Source organism: Callorhinus ursinus, unplaced genomic scaffold (assembly GCF_003265705.2).
Source record: "Callorhinus ursinus isolate GAN/ISIS: 27379988/994484 unplaced genomic scaffold, GSC_fseal_2.0 scaffold15, whole genome shotgun sequence".
In the NCBI taxonomy this organism is placed as follows: domain Eukaryota; kingdom Metazoa; phylum Chordata; class Mammalia; order Carnivora; family Otariidae; genus Callorhinus; species Callorhinus ursinus.
In genome coordinates, this window is record NW_027397077.1 from 8,348,237 (window position 1) to 8,368,589 (window position 20,353).

Consider the following 20,353-nt stretch of genomic DNA (forward strand, 5'->3'; position numbering starts at 1 on the left):
CATTATGCCTTTTATTTTTTATTAACAGATTTTCCTTTTAGAGCAGTTTTAGGTTTATGGAAAAATTGAGCAGAAAATAGAGTTCCCATGGCTCCCTGCTCCCCATCCTGCTGCACACAGTTTAACTTATTATTAACATCTTGCATTAGTGTGGTCCATTTATTATAACTGACAAACTGATATTGATACATTATTATTAACTAAAGTCCATAATTTATATTAGAGTTCATTTTGTGTATGTAGCTCTATGGTTTTTGTCAAATATATAATTTCATGTATCTGCATTTATAATATCATACAGAATAGTTCTAATACCATAAAACTCTCCTGTGCTTCACCTATTTATCCCTCATTCCCTCCACCAAACACCTGCCAACCATTTACCCTCTCTATAGTTTGCCTTTTCCAGAATGTCATATAGTTGGAATTATGTAATATGTAGCCTTTTCAGACCACTTTTACTTCACAATATGCATTTAAGTTTCCTCCATGTCTTTTTCGTGGCTTGACAGCTCATTTCTTTTCCTCACTAAATATTCCATTGTGGTGTGGATGTACTGCAGTAAGTTTATCAGTTTACCCTTTGGAAGGACTTCTTGGTTGCTTTCAACTTTTGACAATTATGAATACAACTGCTGTAAACATTCATACGCAGATTTTTTGTGTAGGCATACGTTTTCAACTCACTTGACTAAATTCAAAGAAGCTCAATTGCTGGCTCATATGGGCAGCCTACTTTAGTTTTGTATTAAACTGCCACACTGTCTTCCAGAGTGGCTGTGCCATTTTGCATTCCCACCAGCACTGAATGAGAGTTCCTGTTGCTCCACATCCTAGCCAGAATTTGGTGCTGTCAGTGTTTTGGACTTTAGACTTTCTAATAATAGATGTATAAGGTTATTTCATTTTTAATTTTCAATTCTGTAATAACATATGATGTTGCACATCTTTTAATAGGCCAATTTGCCATCTGTACATCTTTTCAGGTGAAGTATCTGCTCAGGGCTTTTCTTAATTTTTAATGAGTTGTTCATTTTCTTAGTGTTGAGTTTTCAGGGTCCTTTGTCTTTTTTAGATAAATCTTTATCAGATGTGTCTTTTGCAAATATTTTCTTCCAGTTTGTGGCTTGTCTTCTCATTCTCTCAGCAGTGTCTTTTGCAGAACAGAAGTTTTTATTTTAATGAAGTCCAGCTTGTGAGTAATTTCTTTCATTTCTCTAGGAGTACTACACTTCTGTGATCCATTTTGAGTTAACTTTTGTGACGGGTGTAAGCTCAATGTCTAGCTTCACTTTTTTTTTTTTTTTTTTGCATGTGGATGTCCAGTATTTTCGACATCATTTGTTGTGAAGACTTTCTCCATTGGATTGCCTTTGCTCCATTTTCAAAGTTCAGTTGACTGTATCTGTGTGGGCCTATTTCTGGGCTCTCTCTTCTGTCCCATTGATCTATTTGTCTTTTCTTTCAACAATACTGCACTGTCTTGATTACTGTAGCTTTACTGTAAATCTTGAAATTGCACAGTGCCATCTCATTCTGGGTTTGCCATGTGGGACAGAGAGAAGCAGAAGACAAGGCAGGATGGAGACCCTGAATGGTGGGATCAGAACTGAGGTTGGAGATGTATCGGGTGAGGGGCTTGAGAGCATGGGGTGGGCATCCTGGGAGCAAGGAGATGAAATGCCACCTGGGAATCCTTTCTCAGGGCTGGAAGGGACCACTAGGGGATGGGCCCTCACTTGCTGAACTATCTTCTTAGGGTCCCAGTATGCTGGACCAGTCTGAGGGTCATTTCATTTCTTTGTTGATCAGGCCTAGGGCACATATCTCTTGGGACACAGTGTCATCTCGGGGAGGAGAAAGAATGGGGATACAAAGTCCTCCAGAGTGCCCTTAGGCCCCCTCCTGCCCCAAGGCTGCAAGCATCACCACCCCCATCCTCACTTCTGTTAGTGTAAGGGAAAGATCCTTCAGCAGCTGAATTCTCAATGACCGTGAGGAAGAGAAGGGAGGGTCTGTGATGATCTATGAGGTGTCTGACCCTGAAAGCTCCATCTGCAGCCTCACCTCTGTGGAGGAGGTATCCGTGGCTCTACCCACCCAGGCCAACTCTAGCTGACCTGGCTGCTAAAGGGGATCCTCTCTGTGGACTCCCATCCTATGTCTCATTCACTTCCTCTGCCTGGGGCTGGGAAGGGCTTAACTCAGCGGTTTCCAAATCATGGCTGCACACTGAATTCCAATGCCCAGGCTTCTCCCCAGACTACTTAAAGCAGAATCTCTGGGTGGGCCCAGGCGTTGGTGTGTTTTGTATCCCAGAGGATTCCAATGTCCACTCTAGGTTGAGAATCAGAGACTTAAAGCCTTGCCAACCTTGACTTTAACTGCTTCTCACTGCAGGGGTGGCGCCTGCAGGCGTAGTTATGCAGAATTCCATCATGTTCATCTGCAGACCCAACTAGTCTCCTACCACTCATTCCTGCAAAGCGGGCAGGTGAGAGCCATGTCCAAAGCTCCTGAAGGGGCTCCTTTGGAAGAGCAAGGTACCTGGCTGCATCATTGCCACCTGCAGCTACTGAAGGCGTTGGGTGTCAGACTGATCCCTGAACCCCCACACCTGCCATAGCTGTTCTGGAGACACCCTCCCCTGAGCCCCAAACACACACACGCTCGCAAGCATGCACGCTCGCACACACACACACAGGCGCCCCTGAAGGGAGGGAAAGCCTAACCCAGCTGCAAGGCCCATGAGGACCTCTGACATCTGTACACCTCCCCAACTGGCCCTCCCACCCCTCGGGCAAGGCCACCCATCACAGACCCCTAGGGAGGGTCAGAAGCCTTAGACTTCCAGGAGGCAGGTTCAGAGACAAAGAGCTGAGGGACCTGCTTTAATGCTAAAGCAGAGGCTGTGAGAGACTGGTACACAGAGGGCTGAGACTAGACGCTGAGTGTTGGCAGGAGACTCAACCCTCGGAAGCCCATTGGCAGCCCCCTGAGGTGGGCCTTGCAGAGGCTGTGGCAGTCTGTGGGAGGGTTGGGGCCAATACGGGGGATCTTGGGGGGGATGCCAGAACAGCTGCTTCTGGGGATGTGGTAAGATTTAGAGGTTGTATCCCCAAACCAATGACTTCCAGTGCCATTGGGACAGTCCTGCGCGCCCCCACCCCCCCCCCCCTACTCTCCCTCTGCTTGTTTGCTCAGCCCCACCTCCTTGTACTTTCTCTCCCCTCCCTCACCACACCTGGTTCTCCCAGGGAGAGGCCAGCAGAGGGGAGGGAAGACTTGTCTCAGCCCCTGGGACCGAAGGGGCAGGCACAGCTTGCCGCTCCTCAGCTCCTGCCCTGGCCTTCCCCAGGGCTGACTCTGGCGGACTATCCCCCAGTGAGGCACAGCGCCTGGCCTGCTGTTACTCAGCTGGGTGCCCTGTCCTCCTGGCTCCCTGCCAAGCCTGCACTGGCCCTGAGGGCCCCGCCCCGCACAGGGCTGTGGAATCCTGGCCTTCCCAGCCGGGTCTGGCTGCAGCCTGACTCTCTGGTGTCCTCCCCTGAATGGAGAAGCCCAGGGAGGGGCTGCAGAAAGATTAAGCCCAGTGCATAGCCCCGCTTGTGGAGCTGGGATCAGGCTGGCTAAGGTGTCAGAGCCTATCCTGGGCCCCTGGGGTCTCTTTTGGGTGCAAGATGGCTCAGGTTTGCAGTAGGTGCAAGGGCCTAGGGTGGCATGCCCTGGGATGGGCTCTAGACCATTATTGAGGGGCTGATCCTTCTTTTATGGGTCTGATTTCCAAAGGGCAAGACTGTGGTCAGTAAGTGTCTTTATTGGAAGAGAGATCCAGTCTCCTTGGCTCTGCTAGCTCCCTAGGTCAAGAGGATTTCGATGTCAAGCTCCAGCCGGCTGGCTTTGACCTCATAGCGGCCCCGGATCAGGCCCCGGGTTTGGCTGGTATGCCAGCGCCAGTGAGACTGGATGATGCAGGCTGCGTGGCGTGCCTGGAGAAACCGTCTGCGGGCCTGCCACATTCGAACCTGTGCCTGCACCTTCACCACTGCCCACTCCTGGCAGGTGTAGAGTCTTAATGCCAGGCGCCGTCTCTGCTCCAGCATCTTGGCCTGCATCGACCTCCACCAGCACTGGATGACCCAGGCCCTGAGTGCCGCGTGCAGTAACGTCCGGCGCACCATGTTGCCACGCCACCATGACTGAATCTTTATGGCTGCCTTCTCTGACTGATCAGGGGAGGGAAGAACACGGACATGCTCAGTGGGGTACCCTCCCCTTGCTGTCCCCATCTGTGGTGCTGGGAACAAAGGGGGCCTGGCACAAGTGGCCCTGCCCCCTCGTTTCCAGGCCCATCCACCTTATTTCCAGTCTCCCACTCATCTGGAGTCACTGCTCATCATCCACCAGACAGACCCCAGCCATGCGGGCCTTACTCACATTTTGTGTGTCCATGGCCCCGGTCTTCAGAGTCCACTCATCTATCAGTTAGGACACCTTAGTCTTTAGCCCCGCCCTCAACTGTTAGTCACCCCCCTTCATTAGACTCCGCCCACCTGCACACAAGGCTCCCCCTCATCAGGTGTTATCCATACACATTTTTGCCACATCTCTCTCCTCTTGTTCATGTCTCCTTATGGACTGACCAGTCCCCTCATTTGTTGGTTCCCATCATTTGGGGGGCCTGCTGTTATCTCTTGCTTGCAGTATTTTTCTCAGACCCCACCAGCATCTTAAGTCCTGTTCTTTCTACACCTTCCAGTCACTTCTTTCTGCTCCTGCTGGTGGCAGCAAAGAGAGAGGCACACAGTTCTCCTTCAAGTAAGGGGTTTTACTTTAGGAATACCCATAGGCAGTTTGGATTTCCAGAAGCTTAAGTGGCAGAGCCTGCGGGAGGGCCCTCAAGCACTGTGTTCACAGGCGAGTATGATTTTATGTAAAATTTGTGAAAGCAAAATCCTTTAGCTGCAATTGGAGAGAGGCTCTGTCTCCATCTCTCTGATGCCGTTTGTCGCCCTTCTATCGGGGGTTTGGGACAGGCTGCAGCTTCTTTGGGGACATGACTAAGGAGAAGCAGAGCTAAGATGTGAGTACTTAGTTTGGGTTAAATGAGGCAGATTTATCTGGTTCACAGGCACGCCTGGGAATTAGACATGTCCTTGCTAGCCATTCTGCTAGGACATGGCTCCTACCAGTTACCATGCCACAGGATGAATTTGTGGGGACAAAGGCTGCTACGGTGGTATGAATGATATGAACGTGTCCTCCAGCGCCTGGCACCAGAAGTAGGTGGGGGGACGAAGAGGGAGGTTTGAAAAGTGTGGAGACAAGAGTCGGTCTGTAGAAGGTTCTTCCTGTTATCCATTTATGTAAAACCACAAATGGAAGATTCTGTTCTCAGCTAATGCCTGATTAAAACTGAAGTTTTGTCTTGTTGGGAATATACTTGATAATGCAGTGAGATAATTATAGATTTTTATTTATTTGAGAGAGCGAGAATGAGAGAGAGAGCACATGAGAGGGGGGAGGGTCGGAGGGAGAAGCAGACTCCCCACCGAGCGGGGAGCCCGACGCGGGACTCGATCCCGGGACTCCAGGATCATGACCTGAGCCGAAGGCAGTCGCCCAACCAACTGAGCCACCCAGGCGCCCAGCAGTGAGATAATTACAAAACATACCATTCTTTTTTCTTATTTGGCTTGAATTTTATGAAAGAGAATTGATCAGAATTCCTATGATTTCAGGGCAGCAACTAGTAGAGCTACTATGAACAGTGCATAAGGCAGCGTGAGAAATAACATTTTATGCATCTGGAGCATCCATAATAAACATGTTTTTATCGAAAATGATATTGCAGGGGTGCTGGGTGGCTCACTCTTTAAGCGTCTGCCTTCGGCTCGGGTCATGATCCCAGGGTCCTGGGATCGAGCCCCGCATCGGGCTCTCTGCTCCGCGGGAAGCCTGCTTCTCCCTCTCCCACTCCCCCTGCTTGTGTTCCCTCTCTCGCTGTGTCTCTCTCTGTCAAATAAGTAAATAAAATCTTTAAAAAATGATATTGCAAAATCATACGAAGAAGTAATCACAGATTATGCTGCAAAAAATGTTGGGAAAACATGGTAGAGGTGGGACACTGACTTAATATAAACATTATGTTATGCTTTGGTATTTGCCAAGTTTTGAAAATTTACAATTTGTTGTGGTTTCTTTGTTTGTCCTACATACTCACTTGCCTAATTTTAAGCCTGTAATTTTGCATTCTTTTTCTTAAAGTAGGACTTCCAAATTATATAAGCTTCAGGTCCCACAAAACCTGGCTCTGCCCTGTCTTGTGCAGCCAGGTCTCCTGGGAGCTCAGGGAAAGCTTTGTTTCTAGGATTCAGAGTTAGGACCGGAAGTGCAGACACAGGTGATGCAGAGATGCTGGGAGTCCTTTGGGATTTGGAAGGCCATTCTGGCTCTGGCTTTAGCATGTGTCCTAGCATTCATTTTTCTGCATGTGAGTTTGCTGGGGGCCCACTGCTTGCTGGGCTATGCTGTGTCTGTGGCTTCTGTTTTTGTGTATTTGAGGCACTGGCCATTGGGTGTCTCACGGGTTCTGACCCTGTTGTCAACCACACAACCACTCTTGCATCATGTTAAAAGTCCTAAGCGGCAGACCCTATTGCTTCCTTTAATGACTGTCAGTCACCAGCGCTGGTATCAGTCTCTCAAAGGCCTCCATCGCTGCACTAAGCTGTGCATCAGGGGGCATCAGGGATCCATCCACTCCCAGCCCAGTCCGCCAGACTGTGCAGAAGGGATCCACAGGCTAAGGGTGTAGCCAGTGCTCTGAGGCTTAGTCCATCTGGGCCAGGTTGCCATGGTCAAGATGCCAAATCCCACTATTCCTTGTGGATCTCTCCCCTGCTCCAACTCTGGCCTGGTTGGGTTGTTGCCAGAATATTCTGGCTTTGTCTCCTTCTTAGAAGTCTCTGGAAAAATCTGCTCGTCCCTTTTATGTTCACGTTTTTGCAGGTATTTACAAAGGGGCAGCAGATGAGGCCGAGGGGTCAGATCACAGTGCACGAGCCTCGGTCTCTGTTTCATCAGTTCTCCCCTCCCCAGCTTCCAGCTCTCTTCTGCTTGATTTCTTGCTCTGATTATAAATATGGTATACCTGTTGCTAAAATTTCAAATAATGCAGAAATATATAAGGTGGAAAGTGAATTTCCCATGAAATTTGGCCCTGAAATTCTTCCTCCGGAATTTATACCATGCACAGACTAGCTTAAATTTTCTATTAAAAATAATTTATTTATTTATTTATTTTTAAGATTTTACTTATTTATTTGAGAGAGAGAAAACACAAGTGGGGTGGAGGGGCAGAGGGAGAGGGAGAAGCAGACTCCCCACTGAGCAGGGAGCTCAATGTAGGGCTCGATCCAACCAAGACCCTGGGATCATGACTTGAGCCGATGGCAGATGCTTAACCAACTGAGCCACCCAGGTGCCCCCAAAATAATTTATTTTTAATTCATACATCTCATACTGAAATGCATACACTTCAAGCTGAAATTTCCCTTGGCAATCCTTTACATTATTACTGCTCCCCGCTAGGAGGGCATCCTGGACAATGAGTTATGCTTTTATATGTACCTAAAGAAATGTAAAACTGTTTTGAGTGTTGTTATGTATCTTTTTAAGTCCATTGGGGTAAAAATCATAGAACCCAACATTGACCATTTTTAACCATTTTAAAGGATATAATTGAGTGGCTATTTGTACCCACACCGTGTTGTACAACCATTGCCGATATCTACTTCCAGTTTCTGTCTTCAACTTGCTTTAGTTCTAATTTTGTCCCCCCAGACAGAAACCATGTAGCCATTACACAGTCACTTCCCATTACCTTTCTGGCACCCCAGGCCCTGGCAACCACGAATCCGCTTTTAGTCTCTATGGATGTGCCTATTCCAGATGTTGCATATAAATGGAATCAGAGGCCACATGCCTTTTATGACTTGGTTCTTTCACTTAGCTTGTGTTCCAGATTCATCCATGGCATATATAGCACGTGTCAGTCCTTCTTCAATTCCTTTCTATGGCTAAATACTATTCCACTGCATGGATAGACCGCATTTTGTGCATCCATTCATAACTCGTCCGGTATTTGAGTGATTTTCACTCTTTGGTGATTGTGAATAGTATTGCTCTGAGCATTTGTGTACAAGTATTGGTTTGAACACCTGTTTTCAGTTCTTTTAGTTAGTTATATACCCAGGAGTGGAATTGCTGGGCCATGTGGGAATTCTGTGTTTAACCCTTTGAGGAAACATCAAACTGTTTTCCAGAGCAGCCAGACCGTTTCACATTCCCACCGGTCTCCACAAGCTTGCCAATGTTCATTATTTCCCATTTTTAAATACTATAGCATCTCATTTGGGGTTAGGATTTGCATTTCCCTACGGTAAATGATGTTGAATATCTTTTCATGTGCTTTTGGGGCATTTGTGTATTTTTCTTTGGAGAAATGTCTGTTCAAGTCCGTTGACCATTTTTTAATTGGCTTCTTTGTCTTTTTGTTGTTGAGCTGTACGTGTTCTTTATATATTCTGGACACTAGGTCCTTATCGGATATATGATGTGAAAATATTTTCTCCCATTTTGCAGGTTGTCTTTGCACTTTCCTCATAATGTCCTCTGATGCACAACAGTTCCTAATTTTGATGACATCCAGTTTATCTATTTCTTCTGTTGCTTGTGCTTTGGTGTCATAGCTAAGAATCCACTGCCAAATCCAAGGTCGTGAAGTATCACTCCTGTGTTTTCTTCTAAGAGTTTTATATTTTATTTCTTACCTTTAGGACTTCAATTATGAGTTAATATTTATATATGCTGTGAGATAAGAATCCAATTCCATGCTTTTGCAGGAGGTTACCCAGTTGTCCCAGCACCATTTGCTGAAGAGATTATTCTTTCCCCTTAGTCTTGGTAGCCTTGTTGAAAATTAATTGAACATAGAGCTATAGGTTTGTTTCTAGTCTTTCAATTCTAATCCATTGATCTGCATGTCTGTCTTTATACCAGTACCACACCATCTTGATTACTGCAGCTTTGCAGTAAGTTTTCAAATTAAGAAGTTTGTGTCCTCCAAATTTATCTTTTTCAAGATTGTTTTGGCTATTCTGAGACCTTTGCAATTCCATATGAACTTGAAGATCAGCTTTCTATTTCTGTAAAAAAAAAAAAGGCAGTGGAAATGAAAGGGATAATGTTGACTCTGTAAATCAATTTGGGGAATATTAAGTCTTCTGACCCATGAACACAGAATGTCTTTCCATGTTTTTAGGTCTCCTTTAATTTCTTTAAACAAGGTTTTATAGTTTTAAGTGTACAAGTCCTGCACCTGCTTGGTTAAATTTATTCCTAAGTATTTTTATTCTTTTTGATGCTACTATAAATATAATTGTATCCTTAATTTCATTTCTGAATTTTCCATTACTGGTGTATAGAAATACAGATGATTTTTGTATGTTTATTTTGTATGTTGCAACTTTGCTGAATTAGTTTATTAACTGTAATAATTTTTTGGTGGATTCTTTAGCATTTGCTATATGTAAGATCATGTTATCTGCAAGTAGAGATAGTTTTACCTCTACTTTTCTAGTTTGGATGCATTTTAGTTCTCTTTCTTGCTTAACTGCCTTGGATAAAACTTCCAGTACTTTGTTGAATAGCAGTGATGAAAGCTGATATCTTTGTCTATTCCTCATCTTAGGGAAAAAACTTTCAGTCTTTCACCATTAAGTATGATGTCAGTTGTGGGTTTTTCATAGCTGCCCTTTATTGGGTTGAGAAACTTCCTTCTATTCCTAGTTTATTGAATTTTTTTTTTACCATGAAGGGCTATTAGATTTTGTCAAATTCTTTTTCTGTATCAATTGAGATGATCATGTGATTTTCCCCCCTTTATTCTATTAACGTAGATTTTCATATGTTGCACCTACCTTGCTTGCATTCCTGCGATAAATCCCGTTAGGTCACAGTGTATAATCCTTTAAATATGCTCTTGGATTTGATTTCCTAGTATTTTGCTGAAGTGTTTGCATTGCACTCATAATTGTTGTTGGTCTTTAAGGTTTTTTTTCTGATGGTATCTTTGTCTGGCATTGGTATCATGGCAATACTGGCCTCAAAGAATGAATTAGGAAGGGTTCCTTTCTCTTCTGTTTTTGGGAAGCATGTTAGAACGAATGGTATCAGTTCTTTAATGTTTGATAAAATTCACCAATGAAGTCAACTGGTCCAGGACTTCTCTTTATTGGAAATTTTTAAATTACTGCTTCAATCTCTTTCCTTGTTATAGGCCTTTTCAGATTTTCTATTTCTTCTTTAGTCAGTTTTGGTTCTTTGTTTGTGTCCAGGAATTTGCCTATTTCACCTTGGTTATCTAATTTGCTGGCATACAGTTGTTTATAAGACTCTCTTATGATCTTTTTTATTTTATAAGGTCCCCACTTTTTTTAAAAAAGATTTTATTTATTTATTTGTCAGAGAGAGAGAGCACAAGCAAGGGGAGAGGCAGGTAGAGGGAGAAGCAGGCTCCCTGCTGAGCAAGGAACCCGATGTGGGACTCGATCCCAAGACCCTGGAATCACGACCTGAGTCGAAGGCAGATGATCAACTGACCGAGCCACCCAGGTGCCCCAGGTCCCCACTTTCATTCCTGACTTTAGTAATTCGAGTCTTTTCTCTTTTCACTTGTTCTGTCTAGCAAAATGTTTGTAAATTCTCTTAGTCTTTTTAGAGAATCAACTTTTGGTTTTATTGATCTGTTGTTTTTCTTTTTTAAAAAGACTTATTTATTTATTTGAGAGAAAGAGAGAGAACATGAGCGGGAGGGGCAGAGGCTCTCAAGAGGGAGAGAGAATCCCAAGCAGACTCCATGCCCAACATGGAGCCCAACGCGGACTTGATCTCATGACCCTGAGATCACAACCCAAGCCAAAACCAAGAGTCAGATGCTTAACTGGCTGAGCCACCCAGGCATACCTATTGTTTTTCTATTTTCTATTTTGTTCATCTCAGCTCTAATCTTTATTATTTCTGTCCTGCTTCCTTTGCATTTAGTTTACTCTTCTTTTTTCTAGTTTTTTGAAGTGGAAGTTTATTAACTTGAAATTATTCTTTTTTTAAAAGTTTATTTATTTAAGTAGAGGCCCCTGGGTGGCTCGGTCAGTTGAGTGTCTGCCTTCAGCTCGGGTCACGATCTCAGGGTCCTGGGATGGAGCCCCTCATTGGGTTCCCTGCTCAACGGGGAGCCTTCTTCTCCCTCTCCCTCTGCCACTCCCCCTGCTTGTGCTCTCTCCCTCAAATAAATAAATAAAATCTTTAAAAAAATAAAATAAAAAGTTTATTTAAGTAATCTCTACCCTGAACATGGGGCTTGAATTCATTACCCTGAGATCAAGAGTCACATGTTCTTCCATTTGAGCCAGCCAGGTGCCCTGAGATACTTCTTCTTTTTTAATTGAGGCATTTATAGCTATAAATTTCCCTCTGAGCATGACCCTTCATTTGGGGATGTTGTGGGTTTTTTTTTAATCATATAAAGGTATTTTCTAATTTTTCTTGTGACTTCTTTTTGACCCATTAGTCATTTAAAAGTGTGGTTTGTTTTTGTTTTTTTAAAGATTTTATTTATTTATTTAGAGAGCACATGTGTGAGCTGGGAGAGGGGCAGAGGGAGAGAGAAAGAGAACCTCAAGCAGACTCCGAGCTGAGCACTGAGCCTGTTGTGGGGTTCGATCTCATGACCCTGAGATCATGACCTGAGCCAAAATCAAGAGTCGGATGCGTAACTGACTGAGACACCTAGGTGCCCCTAAAAGTGTGTTTTTGATTTCCACAAAGTGGTGAATTTTCCAGATTCCCTTCTATTTTTTTAAAAAAGATTTTATTTATTTCCTTGACAGAGACAGAACCAGCAAGAGAGGGAACACAAGCAGGGGGAGTGGGAGAGGGAGAAGCAGGCTTCCCGCCGAGCAGGGAGCCCGATGCGGGGCTCGATCCCAGGACCCTGGGATCATGACCTGAGCCCAAGGTAGACACTTAATGACTGGGCCACCCAGACGCCCCTAGATTGCCTTCTATTATGAATGATTAATTTTTATTAATATTCTGCTATTCATATATATTTCTATTCTCATTCCACTGTGGTCAGAAAAGATACTCTGTATGATTTCAGTCATTTTCAATTTATTGAGACTTGTTCTGTGGTCTAATATATGGTCTGTCCTGAAGAATGTTTAACATGCCCTCCAGGAGAATGGGTGTTCTGCCGTTGTTGAGTGGGGTGTTCTATAGAGGTCCGTCAGGTCTGGTTGCTGTATAATGATGTCCACATTTTCCATTTCCTTGTCCATCTTTTGTCTAATTGATCTATTGGTTAGTCTCCAACTATTATTGTTGAACTTTCTATTTCTCCCAAGATTTCTGTCAGGTTTTGTTTCCTATATTTTGGGACTCTTGTTATGTGCATATGTGTTTATAATTATTACATATTCTTGATAGATTGACCATTGTATCACTAATGTCTTTTTTATCTCTTATACAATTTTTGTCTTAAAGTCTACTGTGTCTGAGGTCAGTATATCTACCCAGATCTCTTTTGGTATATGGTTTGCCTGGGATATCTTTTTCCATCCTTCCACTTTCAACTTGGGTTTTTGGATGCAAAGAGAGTGTCTTGTAGACAGAGTATAGTCGGACCATGTGTTTTTTGTTTTTAATTTTAGAGACGGAGAAAGGGGGAGGGACAGAAGGAGAGGGAGAGAATCTTAAGCAGGCTCCATGCCCAGCGCAGAGCCTGACATGGGGTTTGATCTCACAACCCTGAGATCATGACTTGAGCCAAAATCAAGAATTGGATGCTTAACCGAGCCACTCAGGCACACTGTTTTGTTTATAAATCTATTCTGCCATCCTCTGCTTTTTGATTGGAGAGTTTAATCTGTTTAATGTAATCATTGATATGAAAGAACTTCCTTCTGCCATTTTGCTGTTTGTTTTCTATATGTCATATCTTTGTTTTTTTTTTAATTCCTCCCTTACTGCTTTCTTTTGTGTTAGATTTTTTTAGTTTACCATTTTGATTCCTTTCTTGTTTCCTTTACTATATATTTTTAAATGTTTTGTTAGTGTCACTCTGAGGATTACAATTAGCATCTTAAATTATAACAACCTAGTCAAATTAATTCAATTTAGTTTCAATAGTAGATAAAAACTTTGGTCCTCTATCGCTCCACCCTATTTTATGTTGTGTTTGTCCTTACATTTTAATTTATTCTTAAGTATTTAATAGTTTGTTGTGGTGGTGGATGGAATGTTTTATCCAACCCAATTTCAATTTGGTTACTATTAATACAGAGAAACACCACTGATTTCTATATATTTATTTTATATCAGGCCACATATCAAATGTTCTGTTATTTCTCATTGATTGTTTTTTCTCATTAGATTCTCTTGGAATTTCTAGGTGTATGATCATATCAGCAGCAGAAAGAAATAATTTTTATTTCCTTTTCGAAATTTATACTGATTTTCCCATTCTATTGCACTTGCTGGAACCAAAACACTGTGTATAATAGGAATGATAGAAGGCATCCCTGTCAGGTTCCTGATTTTATTGGTAATAGTTTTCTTTCCTACCACCATCTAGAATGCTGTTTGCCTCAAACAAAACAAAATAAGTTTTCATCAATTTTAAGTAGTTTCTTCCTATTCCAGTTTTATACAGAGTGTTATTAAGATTAGCTGCCGAACTTTATAAGCATCCTTTTTGGCATATATTGATTTGATCAAGAGGCTGTTCATTTTTCCTTTAAATTGTTTACTAAGGACATATGCTAATACTTCCTGATATCAAGCCATTCCTGGAATAAACTTTAATCTTATTGTATTGTTCTTTTGACATATTGCTGGATTCTATCTGGTAATGTTTTATTTTACATTTTTACATCTATAATGATTAGTGAGACTGGGCTATTACATTGGTCATTGGTCAGCAAACTACTGCTCCCCCCACCCCACCCCCATGGCCAGGCCAAGTTTGGCCCAGTGCCCATTTTGGTACAACCCATGACCCAAGAATGGTTTTCACATTTTTAAATGGCTGAGGAAAAAAAAACAACCAGAAGAAGAAGAATATTTTGTGACACTTGAAAATTATATCAAATTCAAATTTCAGTATCCATAATAAAGATTTATTGGAACATTACCACACTCATCTATTTACGTAATGTCTGTGGCTGTCTTTGTGCTCCCACACAGAGTTGAATAGTTGCAACAGACACCGTATGGCCTGCAAACCTTAAATATAGACCATTTGGCTCTTTACAGGAAAAGTTTGCCAACCCCTGGTCTATCTAGCCTTCTTTTTGGGGCCTATCTTTATCAGATTTGGTGTTAATGTTAAGTTGGCTTCATAAAATGAACTGGAGAGTTTTCCCTCTTTTTTTTCTATTATGTGGAATCATTTAAATAGATTTGGAATTGTCACCTCTGTAAATGTTAAATAAGACTCAGCCATGAAACCATCTGGTTCCCAGGCAATATTTAATACATAATAAATATAATCTTCTGTGGTAATTGATCTATTCAAGTTTTCAAATTTTCTTGAGTTGATTTTGATAATATATGTTTTGCTAAGAAATCATCCATTTCATCAATAGTTTTGAATTTGATTAGCCATAAAATTGCACAGAATATTCTCTCCAAATAATTTTAATCTTCCCCACATCTGTAGTCATTCCCCAGCTCTCATTTCCTATCTTGTATATTTTTACCCTCTCTCTTTTTTAAAAAAATCTGGCTCATAGAAGTTTATCTATTTTATTAGTCTTTTTCAAATAACAGCTTTTAAGCTCATTTATATTTCCTGTGTGTTTTTTTTTGAAGGGGAAGAGTTTCTGTTTCAGTAATTTGAGCTTTTAAAAATTATTGTTATCTCCTTTGTCCTCATTTCTTTTTTTTTAAGATTTTATTTATTTATTTGACAGAGAGATAGAGCCAGAGAGCATAAGTGGGGGGAGCAGCAGAGGCAGAGGGAGAAGCAGGCTCTCTGCTGAGCAGGGAGCCGGACGTGGGGCTCGATCCCAAGACCCCAGGATCATGACCGGAGCTGAGGGCAGCCGCTTAACCAACTGAGTCGGCGCCCCTGTCCTCATTTCCTTTGGATTCTTCTGTTGTTTCTGTTTTTGTTTTCATTTGAGGGATGAGTACTGGGTTTCCACATTTTTGGTCTATCTTTCTTGATAATTGGAGGCATTCGAGACTATGCCAGCCCTCCAAGCCCAGGCTTTGTTAGGAAGTAGTCTCTTCTCAGAAAAAAAAGAAGTAGTCTTCTTTTTCTTTTTGCTCTTTTGGTAGTTTGCAGTTTTATTTTGGTTTTGCCTTGCATCAAAGGTTTTCCTTAATTTCCAATGAGATGAGACTTTTAAAAAATTTTAACTTATTTGTTTCTGACATAATTAGACATGATCACTGATTATACTTGTAAATTAAGCTTTTCTTGCTGGCCAAGTGTGTGCCACTCCTTTGTAAATATTCTGTGGATGTATGAAATAAATGATTACTCTATTTGAAAAATCTAAAGTTCTGCATGTGTCTCATGAATTTTGTTTGTTATTATTTATTCAGTTCCCCTATGTCCTTAGTTTTGGCTACTGATGTTGAAATCTCTTACAATAATGATCCTATTCTCCCTGCATTTCATACATCTAACAGTTTGTTAGTTAATTCTTTTGTCCTGAACACTGACAACTAATACAATTTGAGGAGCGTAGAGGTGAGAGATACGTAAATGATAAATAGATGAGGAAATTATATTTTCAAAGTTTTAAGTGTTCAGCTATAAGAGTTTTTGTGAGTGAACTTTTTGGCAACAAAATCATGTAAAGGAAATGTTTCAAAACATCCATCTTGCCATTTTCCATGGCATCTTATTTTGGCTGATGAGGAGCTCCCTCCAGAGGCTAGAAAAATTTCATCACCAGGATTTCGTTGGGTGGCTTGTGCTTGTGAGTTAGTAACACTTCTGTGTAGGATTTTTTTGCAGGAATCTTTGCAACACACTTGCCCTTGTTGGTGAGAGTTAGCATTGTCAAAACTAGACAGTGTGATCCATAAACCCTTTTGTCAGTGCACAGCAATCACAAATGGTCATCTGTCCCAATGCATGGAAAGCACATTTATTTGTTGGTTTGTTTTCCTCCCTGGAATGTGACCTCTATACAGGTAAGGACTTTCTCCCTGTCTTACTCTTTGCTTTAACAATTACCTATAATAGTACCTGGCACATAGTAGGGGGTTCAATGATTGTTGCATGGACAAATGAGTGCATCTATGAACAAAAGTTCTTTGCTTAGTGTTGCTTGGAATCCATGACTAGGCCCTGTGGCCCAGGGAAGGCACTTGTCTGTGTCCCAAGGCTGGTTGGATTCATTTTACTGGTTTGGACCAAATATATCCACTCAACACTTGTTTATTGAGTGTCCACTCTGTGCCACAGTGTTGTAGAGGCTGGGGATCCAACAGTAAAAAAAAGCAGGCGAGATTCCTGTGCTTCTGGAACAGTTATGTAGAGAGTGTTTGGATAGTAATGTTATGAGGAAAAGTCAGGCAGGGAGAGACAGAGCATGCCGGATGGAAAGGAGGACTCACTTTTATATGGTGGTCAGAGAGTGGGTGAAATCACTTTGAGGTGAAGGAGGCGGGGAGGAAGCTCTGCAGGCATCTCGGGGGGTGGAGAGGTGTTAAGACACTGAATCTGGCATGTTTGAGGGACCCTAACGAGGCTGGTGTGGCAGAAGCAGAGGAAGAGAGGGGGAGGGGGAGGAGGCCGAAGTCAGAGAAATTTAGGAGATGTGCTGCCACAGAGATGTGAAATGCCTAAAGAGGATGGTTGAGATTTTTCCAGCAATGAGGGAGGACCTTGTGAGTCAAGGGCAGAAGCGGGGCTGGGCTCTTCCCACAGACATACTTCCAAAGGTGGCTTCCAAGCTGCCTTGTCAGAGATCCTTTCCTTGGAAAGAGTCTGATCACAACTATGAGGTGACAACTCCTGAGGTGGTGATGATGTGGCCCACATGTCAGGAGACGGGAGGCATGCTGGGATGGCACAAGGTACGTGAGGATGACCGCAGAACCAGATTCTTGCTGAAAGAAGTTGAATTAAGAAGAGAGCACCTTAGGGATGCCTGGGTGGCTCAGTCAGTTAAGCATCCAACTCTTGATTTCTGCTCAGGTCATGATCTCAGGGTCGTGAAATCGAGCCCCACGTCCAGCTCTGCGATGGCTGTGGGGTCTGCTTAAGATTCTCCCTCTCCCTCTGCCCTCCCCTGCAAAAGAGAACACCTTAGACCCCAAGGGTCAGGGCTGGAGGGACTATTACTCTCTCTCAGCTCTTGTCTGCAGGGCATCTGGTCAACATCACCCAGACTGCCACCACCACCCTCACTGACCAATGAGAACCTTGAAATGAAAACTCTCAAAAACCACCCCAGCATCTGCTGATTCCAGAAAGGAACAGCCTCCATTTGAGATAACAGAACAAGATGGACTTTCGGAACACTAGTATGATTCCCTGCAGCTTCATCCTGTTTTTGTTGGACTCTTTTATACCTTTTCACAGACTGCTAATCGTGCTAAGCTTTCTAGTGGGATTGGTGATAGACAATGGCATTACTCTGGGCTCTCAGTTGGCTAGGTGAGGTCGGGTGTGTGCTTTTGCCAACATCTCTGCCGCATCTGGATGAATGACCTACTCAGCTGGCTCGGCTCCAGACTGCAGAGCATGGCTGCAGTCCAGTATTCTCAGTGGGCCTGATCACCCACCTGGGAGTCATGTTACGGTCATTCATCCAATGCTGCCTTAAGACAAATAAGGCTTAGGCCCCAAACTGCACAACAATGAGGTTATGGAGTGGCCTGGGCCCCTGAGACATCTTAGTGGACACATGAGAATCAGGGGATGGAGCTATAGAGGAATGATCTTGCCATGGCAGGCTTGCATATATCCACATAGGTTATGAAGGCAGAAGCTTGAACCACAGGGAATCTGAGTCTTGGCTGGATGCCTTGAGATCCTGCCGGAATGGGAGAAGATGGGGGGCTTATGAGGAGCTGCTGTCTTCCCTGGAAGGCTATCATGAGACAGTTGCCTTCTCCCACTAGGTTCCAATGAGAAGCAGGGCTCTCTGGCCAGCCTCCCCCACAGTAGGGCTGCAGAAGATAAAACAACTAGGCCGCAGCCTAGATCAGGCTCCTCAGCAACAAATTGCACTGCTGTCATCTGGCCCTTTTATTTCATGTCATCCCTGTTGATCTGTGGGACAAGAACCACAGGGACCTGGCATTCTGGCTAATCTTGCTTTCACTGTCTACCCGAGTCATAAACTGTCTGAATCTAAGGTGGCCCACTGTATCCTTACCAGTAAGACCAATCAGGCCTTGGCCTCAGGTTTCCCTTGTCATGTGTCTTGAGTGTGCTTGACAGAAAGCCATGAACCAGGGGCGGGTTATCTGTCTTGGTTACTCTGAAACCTCGGGACTGGGAGAGCCGCAAGTTACAACGCTGACCTTGTGACTGTGGGACTGGAATGATGTAAAAGACCAGCAGGCAACTAAGAGACAGTTCTCTGTGCCAGGATGCTCCTTGTGGGTGGACGTTGGGGAGGAGCAAGCACCTGCATGCGTGGGCTCCTGAGGAGACTGCCGTTGCCATGCGTGCTGATTTCCTGGCCTGCATTTACTGCAGAGCTAAGTAGACTTCGTGCTAGATTAAAGTCCATTGTGTCTTGAGTTTGATGGCTAAGCTACCCTGCCGGGGGTGGGACAGATCTGAACTTTCAGACAGAGGACAGAAAGAAGTCCAAATATATTAGCAACCACCATAAGTGTAATGCATTCACTCAGCAATTAAAACGCAGGTTCCTAGGGGGGCAGAGCAAGACGGCGGAGGAGTAGGAGACCTAGATTTCGTCTGGTCTCAGGAATTCAGCTGAATAGGGATCAAACCATTCTGAACACCTACGAACTCAACAGGAGATCGAAGAGGAGAGTAGCAACAACTCTCTGAACAGAGAAGCGACCACTTACTGGAAGGTAGGACGTGCGGAGAAGTGAATCCGAGGCGATATTCGGGAGGATAGACGGCGGGGGAGGGGGCCTCCGTCGGCCGCTTCTGGCAAGTGATAGAGCCGCGGAGCACAAAATCGGACCTTTTAGAAGTTGGCTCCGCTGAGGGACTCGCTGCAGTGGCTAAGCGAGGGGTGGAATTCTCCCGGGACAGTGGGGTCTCAGGACCCTTGGGGTCACAGAAAGACCGGGGGTGCCTGAGTGCGCCAGAGCTCCCAGGTATCGGAGCGGGGAAGCCGGCTGCAGAGACGGAACCGAGGCGCGGGCTCTCAGCTCGGGGTTGCCATAAACTGTGATCCGTGGCCCAGTCGGGCCACTGCTCCTCCAGCAGGGACCCAACAAGCGGCAGAGCCGGGGAGACTCCCTTTCCTTCCCCGGGAGGAGCGGCGCGGTAACGCACCGCAGGGATCTGCTGGGTTTGGAGACTCCACATGGGGTCGGGTGCCAGAGATAGAAACGCTCGGTCACAGGCCGGGTGAGCACGGAGTGCAGCCAGAGACCGGGGACAAGGGAGTGACTGCTTTTCTCTGGGGGCACACTGAGGAGCGGGGCCCTGAGTTCTCAGCTCCTCCGGGTGGAGATTGGGAGGCCACCATTTTCACCCTGGTCCTCCAAAGCTGTACCGAGAGCTTGCAGGGAACAAAAGCTCCTGAGAGCAAACCGGAGCAGCTTGCTTAGCCCGGACCGACAAGGGCGGGGCAATTCAGCCTCCGGCAAAGACATTTGGAAACCACAGCAACAGGCCCCTCCCCCAGAAGATCAGCACGAACAGCCAGCAAGCCAAGACCAAGTTTACCGATCAAGGAGAACAGGAGAACTCCAGCGCTAGGGGAATACTGCACATAGAATTCATGGCTTTTTTTTACCATGATTCATTAGTTCATCAAAGTTAATTTTTGTTGACTGTTTTTTTTTTATTTTTCTTTTTCCCTTTTCAACCAACATCTTATCAATCTCTTTTTTTTAAAAAAAACATTTTTTATTTTTCATTTTTAGAGTCATATTTTATCCCGTCATAGTAGTTACCCTTATTTTTGGCATATATATATAAGTTGTTCTCTCTTTAAAATTTTGAGATACAGTTTCTTCTAACAGATCAAAATATACCCTAAATCACTAGTGTATGGCTTTGTTCTAGTCTCCTGCCTGATCACATTCTCTCCCTTTTTCCTTTTTTTTT

General features: G+C 44.0%; 1 protein-coding gene across 2 annotated transcripts; it reads right to left on the bottom strand.

The window, feature by feature from the left end:
* Positions 1-3,807: 3,807 nt before the first annotated feature.
* On the bottom strand, positions 3,808-4,903 carry IQCF6 (IQ motif containing F6). Of its 2 annotated transcripts, none has more exons than XM_073901762.1 (2): positions 4,554-4,903; positions 3,808-4,226 (listed from the first exon to the last, which is right to left on the bottom strand). In XM_073901762.1, exons 1-2 carry the CDS (start codon positions 4,623-4,625, stop codon positions 3,858-3,860), a joined length of 441 nt encoding a protein of 146 aa, XP_073757863.1. In that variant the 5' UTR covers positions 4,626-4,903; the 3' UTR covers positions 3,808-3,857. The 2 variants fall into 2 exon arrangements, with proteins under 2 accessions (XP_073757863.1, XP_025740567.2); XM_025884782.2 differs by lacking the exon at positions 4,554-4,903 and adding an exon at positions 4,438-4,473.
* Between the last annotated feature and the right edge of the window lie 15,450 nt (positions 4,904-20,353).